Source organism: Pelecanus crispus (assembly GCF_030463565.1).
Source record: "Pelecanus crispus isolate bPelCri1 chromosome 24 unlocalized genomic scaffold, bPelCri1.pri SUPER_24_unloc_2, whole genome shotgun sequence".
NCBI classification, from domain to species: Eukaryota; Metazoa; Chordata; class Aves; order Pelecaniformes; family Pelecanidae; genus Pelecanus; species Pelecanus crispus.
Window position 1 is genome coordinate 26922 of NW_027461230.1, and position 13545 is coordinate 40466.

The 13545-nt window shown below is 64.6% G+C and overlaps 1 protein-coding gene across 1 annotated transcript in view; it reads left to right on the top strand.

The window, feature by feature from the left end:
* The first annotated feature begins 4354 nt into the window (after nucleotides 1-4354).
* Nucleotides 4355-13545, top strand: part of UBA1 (ubiquitin like modifier activating enzyme 1) — a 47336-nt gene continuing 38145 nt past the window's right edge. Inside the window, 7 exon segments of the mRNA XM_075727260.1 lie at nucleotides 4355-4468; nucleotides 7379-7437; nucleotides 8466-8553; nucleotides 8555-8608; nucleotides 8610-8636; nucleotides 11815-11856; nucleotides 11858-11950. Of these exon segments, the coding sequence (XP_075583375.1) occupies nucleotides 4355-4468; nucleotides 7379-7437; nucleotides 8466-8553; nucleotides 8555-8608; nucleotides 8610-8636; nucleotides 11815-11856; nucleotides 11858-11950 (477 nt within the window).

Genomic DNA, 13545 nt, shown 5'->3' on the forward strand with positions numbered 1-13545 from the left:
ACCCCCTATAGCCTCCCCCATGGCTCCTCATGACCCCCCCCAAAGCCCCTATAGGACCCCAATGGGCCCCTATAGCCCCCCATAACCTGCCCCTATAGGGTCCCCATAGCCCCTCAAGGCCCCATTGGGCACCTATAGGGCCCCCAAAGCCCCTATAGGACCCCCATGGGCCCCTATAGGGCCCCCATAGCCCCTCAAGGCCCCATTGGGCACCTATAGGGCCCCCAAAGCCCCTATAGGACCCCCATGGGCCCCTATAGGGTCCCCATAGCCCCTCAAGCCCCCGTTGGGCACCTATAGAGCCCCCACAACTCCCCCATGAGCCCCTATAGCCCTCTGAGGCTCCCCAAACCCTAGAAGCCCCCCCATAGGTCCTTATATGCCCCCATAAGCTCCTATAGGCTCTCCATAGCTCCCTATGGGCCCCTATATTGCCTCACGGGCCCCTATTGACTCCCTAGGAGCCCCCCATAGGCCCCTATATCCCCCCATAGGCTCCTATATCTCTCCATAGGCCCCTATATCCCCCATAGGCCCCTATATCCATCCCCCCATGGGCCCCCATAGGTCCCTATATACCCCCATAGGCCCCTATATCCCCCCCTAGGCCCCTATATCACCCTATATCCCCCCCTAGGCCCCTATATCCCCCCCATAGGCCCCTATAGGCCCCTATATCCCCCCCATAGGCCCCTATAGGCTCCTATACCCCCCTAGGCCCCTATATCCCCCCATAGGCCCCTATATCCCCCCATAGGCCCCTATAGGCCCCTATACCCCCCTAGGCCCCTATATCCCCCCATAGGCCCCTATATCCCCCCATAGGGCTCTATATCCCCCTATAGGCCCCTATATCCCCCCCATAGGCCGTATAGGTCCCTATATCCCCCCAGCCCCCTATATCCCCCCCATAGGCCCCTATAGGCCCCTATACCCCCCTAGGCCCCTATATCCTCCCCTAGGCCCCTATATCCTCCCCTAGGCCCCTATACCCCCCTAGGCCCCTATACCCCCCCATAGGCCCCTATATCCCCCCCATAGGCCCCTATAGGCCCCTATATCCCCCCTAGGCCCCTATATCCCCCCCCATAGGCCCCTATAGGCCCCTATATCCCCCCCATAGGCCCCTATAGGCCCCTATATCCCCCCTAGGCCCCTATATCCCCCTATAGGCCCCTATATCGCCCTATATCCCCCCATAGGCCCCCGTGTCCCTTCCCGGCCGCCGTCGGGGCCGCGCGCGCGGTGCTGTGTCACGAGGCCCCGCCCCTCCCCGCGCATACGGAATGAGGAGGGGGGCGTGGCCTCCCCATCCGGGGCCCCGGCGGGGGGAAGGGGGCGTGGCCAGCCGGGGCGCGCCCCCCACCCTCCAATCAGCGCCGGGCTTGGGCGGGGGAAGGTGGGGGCGAGGAGGAGGCGGGCGGGTGGCGGGAGCCGTCAACCAATGGAGCGCGGCGCCGGGCGCCGGCGGCCAATGGGAAGGGTCGGGGGGCGGGGAGGAGAGGGAGGAGGGAGGGGGGCGGCGGGGGGCTAGCCGCCGCCGCCGCCATCTTGTCGCGGAGGAGCCGAGCGGAGCGGGCGGGACCCGGCGGCGGGGCCTGGACAGCATCATTGGTGCGGGGGGGGCCGGGCCCGGGGGGGGGCCCCGGCGGCGGTGGGGGGCGTGGGGAGGGGGCTGGGGGGGTCCCGGGCGGCGGGGGGCGGCGGGGACCCCCCCCGGGGAGTGGGAACCCCCGCCTGTGGGGAGAGGCCCCGGAGGGGCGGGAGGGGGACCCCGCTTCATGGGAACCTGGCCCCGGTTTCTAGGGACCCCCCCCCCCCGCCTTGGGGTCCCCCGATAGTGGGACCCCGCCCCCCGCGGACCCCGGTTAATGGGACCCCCCCAGGAGCCCCGGTACTGGGAGCCTCCCCCCTTAATGGGACCCCCCCCCCCCGGTAATGGGAACCTCCCTCATGTCACCCAGGGCACCCCCGGTGTCACCCAGGGTCCCCCGGTGCCACCCTCGCCATCCCCCGGTGTCACCCAGTGTCACTCGCCATCCCCCGGTGTCCCTTGGTGTCCTCCTCCATGCCCAGGTGTCACCCGGTGTCACCCTTGCCATCCCCCCGGTGTCACCCAGGGTCCCCTGGTGTCACCCTTGCCATCCCCCGGTGTCACCCAGTGTCACTCGCCATCCCCCGGTGTCCCCCTCCATGCCCCGGTGTCACCCAGGGTCCCCTGGTGTCACTCTCGCCATCCCCCGGTGTCCCTTGGTGTCCCCCTCCATCCCCCGGTGTCCACCCAGGGTCCCCTGGTGTCACCCTTGCCATCCCCCGGTGTCACCCAGTGTCACCCTTGCCATCCCCCGGTGTCCCCCTCCATGCCCCGGTGTCACCCAGGGTCCCCTGGTGCCACCCTCGCCACCCCCCGGTGTCCCCTTGGTGTCCCCCTCCATGCCCCGGTGTCACCCAGGGTCCCCTGGTGCCACCCTCGCCACCCCCCGGTGTCCCTTGGTGTCCCCCTCCATCCCCCGGTGTCACCCAGGGTCCCCTGGTGTCACCCTTGCCATCCCCGGTGTCACCCAGTGTCACCCTTGCCATCCCCCGGTGTCCCCCTCCATGCCCCGGTGTCACCCAGGGTCCCCTGGTGTCACCCTTGCCATCCCCCGGTGTCCCCCTCCATGCCCTGGTGTCACCCCAGTGTCACTCGTCATCCCCCGGTGTCCCCCTCCATGCCCCGGTGTCACCCAGTGTCACCCTTGCCATCCCCCGGTGTCACCCAGGGTCCCCTGGTGTCACCCTCGCCACCCCCCTGCGTCCCCCTCCATCCCCTGGTGTCACCCTCACCATCCCCCAGTGTCCCCCTCCATCCCCCGGTGTCCCCCTCCATGCCCCGGTGTCACCAGTGTCACCCTTGCCATCCCCCAGTGTCACCCACGGTCCCCTGGTGTCACCCCCTCCATGCCCCGGTGTCACCCAGGGTCCCCCTCCACTCCCTGTGTCACCCGGTGTGTGTCACCTGGTGTCACCCAATGTCCCCCTCCACCCCTCAGTGTCACCTGGTGTCACCCAGGGTCACTCCATCCCCCAGTGTCACCCAGTGTCCCCCTCCATCCCTCAGTGTCACCCAGTGTCCCACCTGATGTCCCCATCCATCCCCCAGTGTCCCCCCAGTATTCCCCAGTGTCCCCCAGTGTCACCCTCTCTGTCACCCGGTGTCCCTTGGTGTCACCCTCCATGCCCCGGTGTCACCCAGGGTCCCCTGGTGTCACCCTCGCCATCCCCCACTGTCACTCGCGGTCCTCCTCCACTCCCAGTGTCACCCGGTGTGTGTCACCTGGTGTCACCCAATGTCCCCCTCCATCCCTTGGTGTCACCTGGTGTCACCCAGGGTCACTCCATCCCCCAGTGTCCCCCCCCATGTCACCCAGTGTCCCCCTCCATCCCTCAGTGTCACCCGGTGTCACCCTCTCTGTCACCCGGTGTCCCTTGGTGTCACCCTCCCTGCCCCAGTGTCACCTAGTGTCACTCTCCATCTCCTGGTGTCACCCCGTGTCTCCCCCAGTATTCCCTGGTGTCCCCCTCAGTGTCACCCCATGTCCCTCCAAATGTCACCCACTGCCCTCGGTGTCACCCGGTGTCACCCCATGTGTTACCCGGTGCCACTGTGTGTTCCTCAGTGCCACCCTGTGTGTCACCCACTGCCCCCAGCGTCACCCATTGTCACCCCATGTCCCTCCAAGTGTCACCCGCTGCCCTCAGTGTCACCCGGTGTCACCCCATGTGTCACCTGGTGCCGCTGTGTGTCCCTCAGTGCCACCCCGTGTGTCACCCACCGCCCTCAGTGTCACCCCACATCCCCCCAAGCGTCATCCCCTGTCCCCCCCAGCATCACCCACTGCCCTCGATGTCACCTAGTGTCACCCGGTGCCACCCCATGTGTCACCTGGTGCCGCTGTGTGCCCCTCAGTGCCACCCCCTGTGTCAGCCACCACCCCCAGCGTCACCCGGTGTCACCCCATGTCCCTCCAAATGTCACCCACCGTCCTCAGTGTCACCCGCTGCCACCCCACATCCCCCCCAGCGTCACCCGGTGTCACCCCATGTCCCTCCAAATGTCACCCACCGTCCTCAGTGTCACCCGCTGCCACCCCACATCCCCCCCAGCGTCACCCGGTGTCACCCCATGTCCCTCCTGGTGTCACCTGGTGCCACTGATGTCACTGTGCGTCCCTCAGTGCTACCCTGTGCGTCACCCCCGTCCTCCCAAACGTCACCCCAGCGTCACCCTGGGTCCCTCCTGCTGTCACCCTCTGCGTCACCCCCCCACCGTCCCCCCCTGTCCCCAGCTGACCTCTGACCTCTGCCCCCGCAGATGTCCAGCTCCCCGCTGTCGAAGAAGCGCCGCGTCTCCGGGTCCGAGCCGCCGACGGGCTCCAGCCGCGCCTCCGCCCCCGCCGTCCCCCCCAGCGTCCCCCCGCCAACGTGAGTGTCACCCCTGTCACCCGCCTGTCACCCGGCTGTCGCCGTCACCCCCGGGTGTCCCTGTCACCCCCCGGCAGGGGTGCTGTCACCTTCTCTGGTCCCCCGTGGTGCTCAGAGCTTCTCCCACCAATTGGAGTGTCACCCGGTGTCACCTGGATGTCACCCGTGTCACCCGCTTGCCACTCCGGCTGTCCCCGTCATCCTTCAGGGCGGCCCTGTCACCTTCTCTGGTCTCGTTGTCACCTCTGTGGTGCTCAGAGCCACCCCCGCTCATGTGGCTGTCACCCGCTGTCACCTTGCTGTCACCTGGTCTCACCCGGCTGTCACCTGGGTGTCCCTCTGTGTCCTGGGGGTGACGCGTGTCCCCCTCGGTCCTCGTTGTCCCCCCTGCTCAGAGCCACCCCCGTCAACGGGAGCGTCACCCGGCTGTCACCTGCGTGTCCCCATCACCCCTGGGTGGCCCTGTCACCCTCCGGGGATGCCCTGTCACCTCCTCTGCTCTCGTTGTCACCTCTGGGGTGCTCTGAGCCGCCCACACTAATGTGACTGTCACCTAGTGTCACCCGGCTGCCACCTGGGGGTCCCTGCATCTCCTGGGGGTGGCATGTGTCACCCTCGGTCCTTGTTGTGTCCCTGTCGCCCCCCCCCCCCCCCCCCGTGGTGCTCAGAGCCACCCCGTCAATGTGACTGTCACTCGGTGTCACCTGGTGTCACCTAGCTGCTGCCTGGCTGTCCCCGTCACCCCCAGTGTCCCTGTCACCCCCCGGGGCGGGGCTATCATCTTCTCTGGTCTTGTCACCCCTGCGATGCTCAAAGATACTTTTGTTAATGGGAGTGTCACCTGGTGTCACCTTGTTGTCACCTGATGTCACTTGGCTGTCGCCCGGCTGTCACTGGGGTGTCTGTATGCGTCCTAGGGGTGACACGTATCCCCCTCGGTCCTTGTTGTCACCCCTGCTCTGCTCAGAGCCACCCCTGCCAGTGGCACTGTCACCCAGCGTCACCTTGCTGTCACCTGGCGTCACCCGGCAGCCTCCCCATCAGCCCCCGGGTGTCGCTGTCACCCCTCACGGCAGGTCTTGTCACCTTCTTTGGTATCCTTGTTAGCTCTACGGTGCTCTGACCTTCTCCTGCTAGTCCGACTGTCACTTGTTGTCACCTGGCGTCACTTGTTGTCACCCGGTGTCACTTTGCTGTCACCTGAGCGTCCCTATGTGTCCTAGGGGTGACACGTGTCCCCGTCAGGCCTTGTTGTCCCCTCTGCTCAGAGCCACCCCCGCTAACGGGAGTGTCACCCCGCTGTCACCTGGTGGGTGTCCCTACCACTCCCAGTGTCACCTGGCCAACCCTGTTGTCACATGGGTGTCAGCCGTTTGTCACCTCCTGTATCTTCCTGCCCTACCCCAGGGTGACACAACTCCCCTCTCCAGCCCCGAGTGTCACCTGGTGTTGCCCGCTGTCACTTGATGTCACCCGTCCATCACCCGTCCGTCACCCGTCCATCACCCCTTAGGTGTCCTTGTCCCCATCCCTGGGTGACACGGCACCCGGTGTCACCCGACTGTCATCTCTCTGCCCTCCCTGCTGCCCCACAACCTACCCAGTGTGAGTGTGTGTCCCAGTGTCGCCCATTGTCACCCGACTGTCACCTGTCCATCGCTTCTCGGCCCTCCCCACTGCCCCATGGCTGCCCCACACCCCCCAGTGTCACCTGTTGTCACCCGAGTGTCACTTGTCCATCACCTCTCAGCCCTCACGGCTGCCCCACAGCCCCCCGTGTCCCGTCCTCCCCCCCAATTGTCACCCGTTGTCACCCATCCATCACCTCTCAGCCCTCTGCACTGCCCCATGGCTGCCCCACAGCCCCCAGTGTGTCACCCCCAACACCCGTTGTCACCCGGTGTCACCCATCCATCTCTTTTCAGCCCTCCCAGCTGCCCACGGCTGCCCTACATGCCCCAGTGTCCCCCCACCCAACTGTCACCCGGTGTCACCTGTCCATCTCCTCTCAGCCCTCCCCGCTGCCCCATGGCTGCCCCACAGCCCCCAGTGTCCCCTCCATACACCCGACTGTCACCTGGTGTCACCCGTCCATCTCCTCTCAGCCCTCCCTGCTGCCCCACGGCTGCCCCCACACCCCCCAGTGTGTCCCCCCAACACCCAGTGTCACCTGGTGTCACCCATCCATCACTTCTCAGCCCTCTGCACTGCCCCATGGCTGCCCCACAGCCCCCAGTGTCCCCCTCAACCACCTGGTGTCACCTGGTGTCACCCGACTGTCACCTATCCATCACCTCTCAGCCCTCCCCACTGCCCCATGGCTGCCCCACAGCCCCCAGTGTCCCCCTCAACCACCTGGTGTCACCTGGTGTCACCCGACTGTCACCTCCACCTGGTGTCACCTGGTGTCACCCGACTGTCACCTATCCATCACCTCTCAGCCTCCCCGCTGCCCCATGGCTGCCCCACAGCCCCCAGTGTGTCCCCAACACCCGACTGTCACCCGGTGTCACCCATCCATCACCTCTCAGCCCTCCCCGCTGCCCCATGGCTGCCCCACAGCCCCCAGTGTGTCCCTGCCAACACCCGGTGTCACCCGGTGTCACCCATCCATCACCTCTCAGCCCTCCCCGCTGCCCCCACAGCCCCCCAGTGTGTCCCTGCCAACACCCGACTGTCACCCGGTGTCACCCATCCATCACCTCTCAGCCCTCCCCGCTGCCCCACAGCCCCCAGTGTGTCCCCCCCAACACCCAGTGTCACCCGGTGTCACCCGTCCATCACCTCTCAGCCCTCTGCACTGCCCCACGGCTGCCCCACACCCCCCAGTGTCCCCCCCTCGCCCCCAGTGTCCCCCCTCTGGGTGTTGTCCCCCCCCCGCTGACGCTGTTGTCACCCTGTGTCCCCCCCCCAGGGCATGGCGAAGAACGGGGGCGAGGCCGAGATCGATGAGGGGCTGTACTCCCGCCAGCTGTGAGTGCCCGGGTGTTGGGGGGCTCCTATGGGTGTTGGGGGGCTCTGTAGGTGCTTGGGGGGGTCCCTATGGACTTGGGGGGGCTCCCCGGGTCCCTCCCGGGGGGCGTTGGGGGGTCCCTATGGACTTGGGGGGGCTCCCCGGGTCCCTCCCGGGGGCGTTGGGGGGTCCCTATGGACTTGGGGGGGCTCCCTGGGTCCCTCCCGGGGGCGTTAGGGGGTCCCTATGGACTTGGGGGGGCTCCCCGGGTCCCTCCCGGGGAGCGTTGGGGGGGTCCCTATGGACTTGGGGGGCTCCCCGGATGCCTGGGTCCCTCCCAGGGGTGTTGGGGGGTCCCTATGGATTTGGGGGGGCTCCCCGGGTCCCTCCCGGGGGCGTTGGGGGGGTCCCTACGGACTTGGGGGGGCTCCCCGGGTCCCTTCCAGGGGTGTTGGGGGGTCCCTATGGACTTGGGGGGCTCTGTAGGTGCTTGGGGGGATCTCTATGGACTTGGGGGTCTCCCTGGGTCTCTCACGGGGGTGTTGGGGGGTCCCTACGGACTTGGGGGGGCTCCCTGGGTCCCACCCAGGACATTGGGGGGGTCCCTATGGACTTGGGGGGGCTCCCCAGATGCCTGGGTCCCTCCCAGGGGTTTTAGGGGTCCCCCTGGACTTGGGGGGGGGGGTTTCTATGGACTTGGGGGGCTTCCAGGATGCCTGGGTCCCCTCCTGAGGGTGTTGGGGGCTCCTCATGGGGGTTCTGGGGGGGTCCCCATGGATTGGGGGGGGGGTCCTTATGAACTTGGGGGGGTCCTTACGGACTTGGGGGGGGTCTTTATGGACTTTGGGGGGGGTCCCTATGGATTGGCGGGGGTCTCTACAGACTTGGGGGGCCCCCTAGGACGCCTGGGTCCCTCCCCGGTACCTTCAGCCATTTCCCCACGGCCCTGGGGGGACCCGGGGGGGACCCCGAGAGACCCTGAGGAACCCCATGAGGATTTGGGGGACCCCCCCCGACACCCCCTTTTCCCCCCCCCCCCCCCCCCCAGGTACGTGCTGGGCCACGAGGCGATGAAGCGGATGCAGACGTCCAACGTCCTGGTGTCGGGGCTGCGGGGGCTCGGGGTGGAGGTGGCCAAAAAACCTGGTGCTGGGGGGGGTCAAATCCGTCACCCTCCATGACCCCCCAACCCGCCGCCTGGCCCGACCTCGCCTCCCAGGTGAGCTAATTAACATCCTGGGCTTAATTAAACCCCCCCGAGTTAATTAAAACCCCCACGCTGGGGCAGGTAACCCCCACGGGGGGCTGTTTTTTGGGGGGGTTGCATGTCTGGGGTGAGCTAAATGCCCCCTCCCGGTGTAATTAATCCACCCTGGGGCTGTTACCCCCGGGCCTCACAGGGGAGTTAAATGCTCCCCCCGTGGCATAATTAATGTACCCAAAGAGTAATTAATTAAATTGTGGCATAATTAGTTCCTATGGAGCGTTGTTCTCTGGGGTGATTGGGTTGCCCAGGGGAGCTAAATGCCCCCCCGGGGTAATTAATCCACCCTGGGGTTGTTATTGGGGGTCGTCAGGGGAGTTAAATGCCCCCCCCCCCGGCTTAATTAATTAACTTAGGGAGTAATTAATTAATTTGAGGGGCTACTAGATGCTGTGGGGGGTGGTTGAGTGAGGTGATTGGGTTGCCCAGGGGAGCTAAATGCCCCCCCCGGGGTAATTAATCCACCCTGGAGTTGTTATTGGGGGTCATCAGGGGAGTTAAATGCCCCCCCCCCGGGCTTAATTAATTAACTTGGGGGGTAATTAATTAATCTGGGGGGCTATTAGATGCTGTGGGGGGTGGTTGAGTGAGGTGATTGGGTTGTCCGGCGGAGCTAAATGCCCCCCTGGGGTAATTAATCCACCCTGGAGTTGTTATTGGGGGTCATCAGGGGAGTTAAATGCCCCCCCCCGGGCTTAATTAATTAACTTGGGGGGTAATTAATTAATCTGGGGGGCTATTAGATGCTGTGGGGGGTGGTTGAGTGAGGTGATTGGGTTGTCCGGCGGAGCTAAATGCCCCCCTGGGGTAATTAATCCCCTCCTTAATCCGGGCTCATCAGGGGAGTCAAATGCCACCACCCCCCCCCCCCCCCCCCCCCCACCCCCCCCCCCGGGTAACTAATTAGCCTGAGGGGATGATTAATTAACCTGGGGGTAATTAGTCCCTATGGTGGGGTTGGTGTGTGGGGCCATTGGAGATAAATGCCCCCCCCCAGGGCAATTAATTTGCTTGGGGGGGGGGTAAATAGCCCCCCATGCTTGCTTTGTGCGGTGCTTCGGCCCCCCCCGGGGGCCCCAAAATACCCCCCCGGGGGCCCTAAAATACCCCCTGGGGGCCCCAAAATACCCCCCGGGGGCCCCTAAATATCCCCGGGGGCCCCAAAATACCCCCCCCAGCAGCCCCCAAATACCCCCCGGGGGCCCTAAATACCCCCCCCAAGCCCCCAAATACCCACCGGGGGCCCTAAATACCCCCCCAAGCCCCCAAATACCCCCCGGGGGGCCTAAATACCCCCCAAGCCCCCAAATACCCCCCGGGGGCCCTAATTACCCCCCCCAAGCCCCCCAAATACCCCCCCTGGGGGCCTAAATACCCCCCCAAGCCCCCAAATACCCCCCGGGGGGCCCTAAATACCCCCCCAAGCCCCCAAATACCCCCCGGGGGGCCTAAATACCCCCCCAAGCCCCCAAATACCCCCCGGGGGGCCTAAAATACCCCCCCAAGCCCCCAAAATACCCCCCTGGGGGCCGTAAATACCCCGCCCCCAGCCCCTAAATACCCCCCCCAGCCCCTAAATACCCCTCGGGGGCCCTAAATACCCCCACATAGCCCCTATGTACCCCCCAGCCCCTAAATACCCCCCCCGGGGGCCCTAAATACCCCCCCCCAGCCCCTAAATACCCCCCCGGGGGCCCTAAATACCCCCATAGCCCCTATATACCCCCCCGGTGGGCCCTAAATTACCCCTTTGGGGGCCCCAAAATACCCCCCTGGGGCCCTAAATACCCCCCGTGGGCCCTAAATACCCCCCCGGCGGGCCCTAAATACCCCCCCAAGCCCCCAAATACCCCCCTGGGGCCCCTAAATCCCCCCCCAAGCCCCCTAAATACCCCTCGGGGGCCCTAAATACCCCCACATAGACCCCATATATCCCCCCTAAGCCCCTAAATACCCCCCCGGGGGCCCTAAATATACCCCCCCATAGCCTGTAAATACCCCTCGGGGGGCCCTAAATATCCCCCCTAGCCCCCTAAATACCCCCGGGCGGGCCCTAAATACCCCCCCCAAGCCCCTAAATACCCCCCCCAAGCCCCTAAATACCACCCCAAGCCCCTAAATACCCCCCTATAGCCCCTAAATACCCCCCCAAGCCCCTAAATACCCCCTCGGGGGCCCTAAATACCCCTCCTAAGCCCCTAAATACCCCCCTCCAGCCCCTAAATACCCCCTCCAGCCCCTAAATACCCCCCCCAAGCCCCTAAATACCCCCTCCAGCCCCTAAATACCTCCTCCAGCCCCTAAATACCCCCCCCAAGCCCCTAAATACCCCCTCCAGCCCCTAAATACCTCCTCCAGCCCCTAAATACCCCCCCCCAAGCCCCTAAATACCCCCCTCCAGCCCCTAAATACCCCCTCCAGCCCCTAAATACCCCCTCTAGCCCCTAAATACCCCCCTATAGCCCCTAAATACCCCCCTATAGCCCCTAAATACCCCCCCCAAGCCCCTAAATACCCCTCAGGGGCCCTAAATACCCCCACATAGACCCCATATATCCCCCCTAAAGCCCCTAAATACCCCCCCGGGGGCCCTAAATACCCCCCCATAGCCTGTAAATACCCCTCCGGGGGGCCCTAAATACGCCCTCAAGCCCCTAAATACCCCCCCTAGCCCCTAAATACCCCCGGGCGGGCCCTAAATACCCCCCCCAAGCCCCTAAATACCCCCCCAAGCCCCTAAATACCCCCCTATAGCCCCTAAATACCCCCCCAAGCCCCTAAATACCCCTCGGGGGCCCTAAATACCCCTCCTAAGCCCCTAAATACCCCCCCGGGGGCCCTAAATACCCCCTGGGGTACCTAAATACCCCCCCTCTTAAAATACCTCCCCACAAGGTGGCTCGGTACCCCCCCCAGTGCTCTTAAATACCCCCCCAGCCTTTAAATCCCCCCCCAGATACCCCTCTGGGGTTCCCTAAATCCCCCCTAAGTTCAGTGTAGGGCTCCGTGGGTGCTGGGCGGGTTCCTGGGGGGGTTGTGGGTTCCTGGGGGGGTTGTGGGGACCCCCCTGACCCCGCTTTTTTTTTTTGTGTCTGTGTCGTGTCGTCCCCGTCCCCGTCCCCCCCCCCCCCAGTTCTACCTGCGGGAGGAAGACGTGGGGCAGAACCGGGCGGAAGGCGACGCTGCCGCGGTTAGCCGAGCTCAACGCCTACGTGGCCGTCACCAGCACCTGCCAACCCCTCAGCCAGGACCTGCTCGCAACCTTCGAGGTACAACCCGCGGCCGCCTGTACCCCCCCCCCCCTCCCCCCCCCCGGGGCTGCCTGTACCTCCTGTGCCCACCTGTACCCCCCTACATCTGCCTGTACCCCTGTCTGTGCCCCTTTTTCTTCCCCAAAGTCAACACTGGGGCCATCAATTTGGGTGGCCAACTGTCCTTCGGGTGGCTGACTGTCCTTTACATGGTCAACTGTCCTTCACGTGGCTGACTGTAATCCCTCAGGGACACCTGTACTCCAATAGCTGCCTGTACCCCTGCTCAGGGACAGTTGTGTCCCCTGGGACAGCCGTGGCCTCTGCGCAAACCCTTTATCTGTGAGTCCGGCTGTACCTCACGTGGCCGACTGTAAGCTCTGTGGCCAGCTGTACCCCCACCAACCACCTGTACCCTCCCTGGGGCCAGTTGTGTCCCCTGGGACAGCGGTGGCCTTGCCAACAGCCATCCCCGGTGTCATTTGTCTGTCTGTCCGGCTGTACTCGGGGCCAGCTTAATCTCCGTGGGCGGTTGTACCCCCACCAGCCACCTGTACCCTCCCTGGGGACAGTTGTGTCCCCTGGGACAGCGGTGGCCTCCCCCCAACCATCCCTGGGGCTGTTTGTGCCCCACTGTCCGTGTGTCCGGTTGTGCGTCTGACTGTAAGTCTTTGTGGTTCCTTGTGTCTCTACGGCTGCCTGTAGCCCTTATTTTCTGCCTCTGATTGTCTCTATGCGCCGTTACACGTCCGTTTGTCTGCCCTGGTTGTGTGGTTGCGTGTCAGCATTTATTCCTCCATGGCTGCTTGTGTCTCTGTGGCTGTCTGTACCCACCCGGGACCCCCTGTACCCACCCAGAACCCCCTGTACCCGCTCAGGATCACCTGTACCCCCTGTTGTCTGGGCCTGGGGGTCTCTGCGTGCTATTACGTGTCTGTCTGTCTGCTGGTTGTGTGTCCTGCTGTACCTCTGTGCAGCTGCTTGTGTCTCCATGGCCGCCTGTACGCACCCAGGACTGCCTGCACCTACCTGGGACCCCGTGTAACCCCCAGTTTCTGGCTCTGACAGTCTCTATGTGGCCTTGTGCGTCCGACTGTCTGTCTGTCCCTCCAGTTGCACATCCGACTGTATGTTGACCTGACTTATTTGTGTCTTTGTGGGTACCTGTCCCCACCCAGGACACCCTGTCCCCACCCAGGACCGCCTTTACCCCAGTCCGTGGTCTGACAGTCGCCATGTGCCGTTATGCGTCTAACTGTCTGTCCGTGGGTCCGGTTGTACGTCCAGCTGTACTCCTCCGTGGCTGCTTGTGCCTCTGTGGTCACTTATACCCCCCAGGCCCCCCCAGTTTCTGGGTCCGACGGTCCCCCACGTGCCTCTACTTGTCTGTTTGTCCATCCGGTTGTGTGTCCGGCTGTACCTTTACGTAGCCCCCTGTACCCACCCAGGACCCCCTGTACCCCCCAGTTTCTGGGTCTGACGGTTTCTGCATGCCATCACGCGTCTAACTGTCTGTCCGTTGTGCCTGGTTGTGTGTCCGACTGTTCCTTTCGGTGCTTCTTTGTGTCTCTGTGGCCGCCTGTACCCACCCAGGATCCCCTGTACCCCCCTAT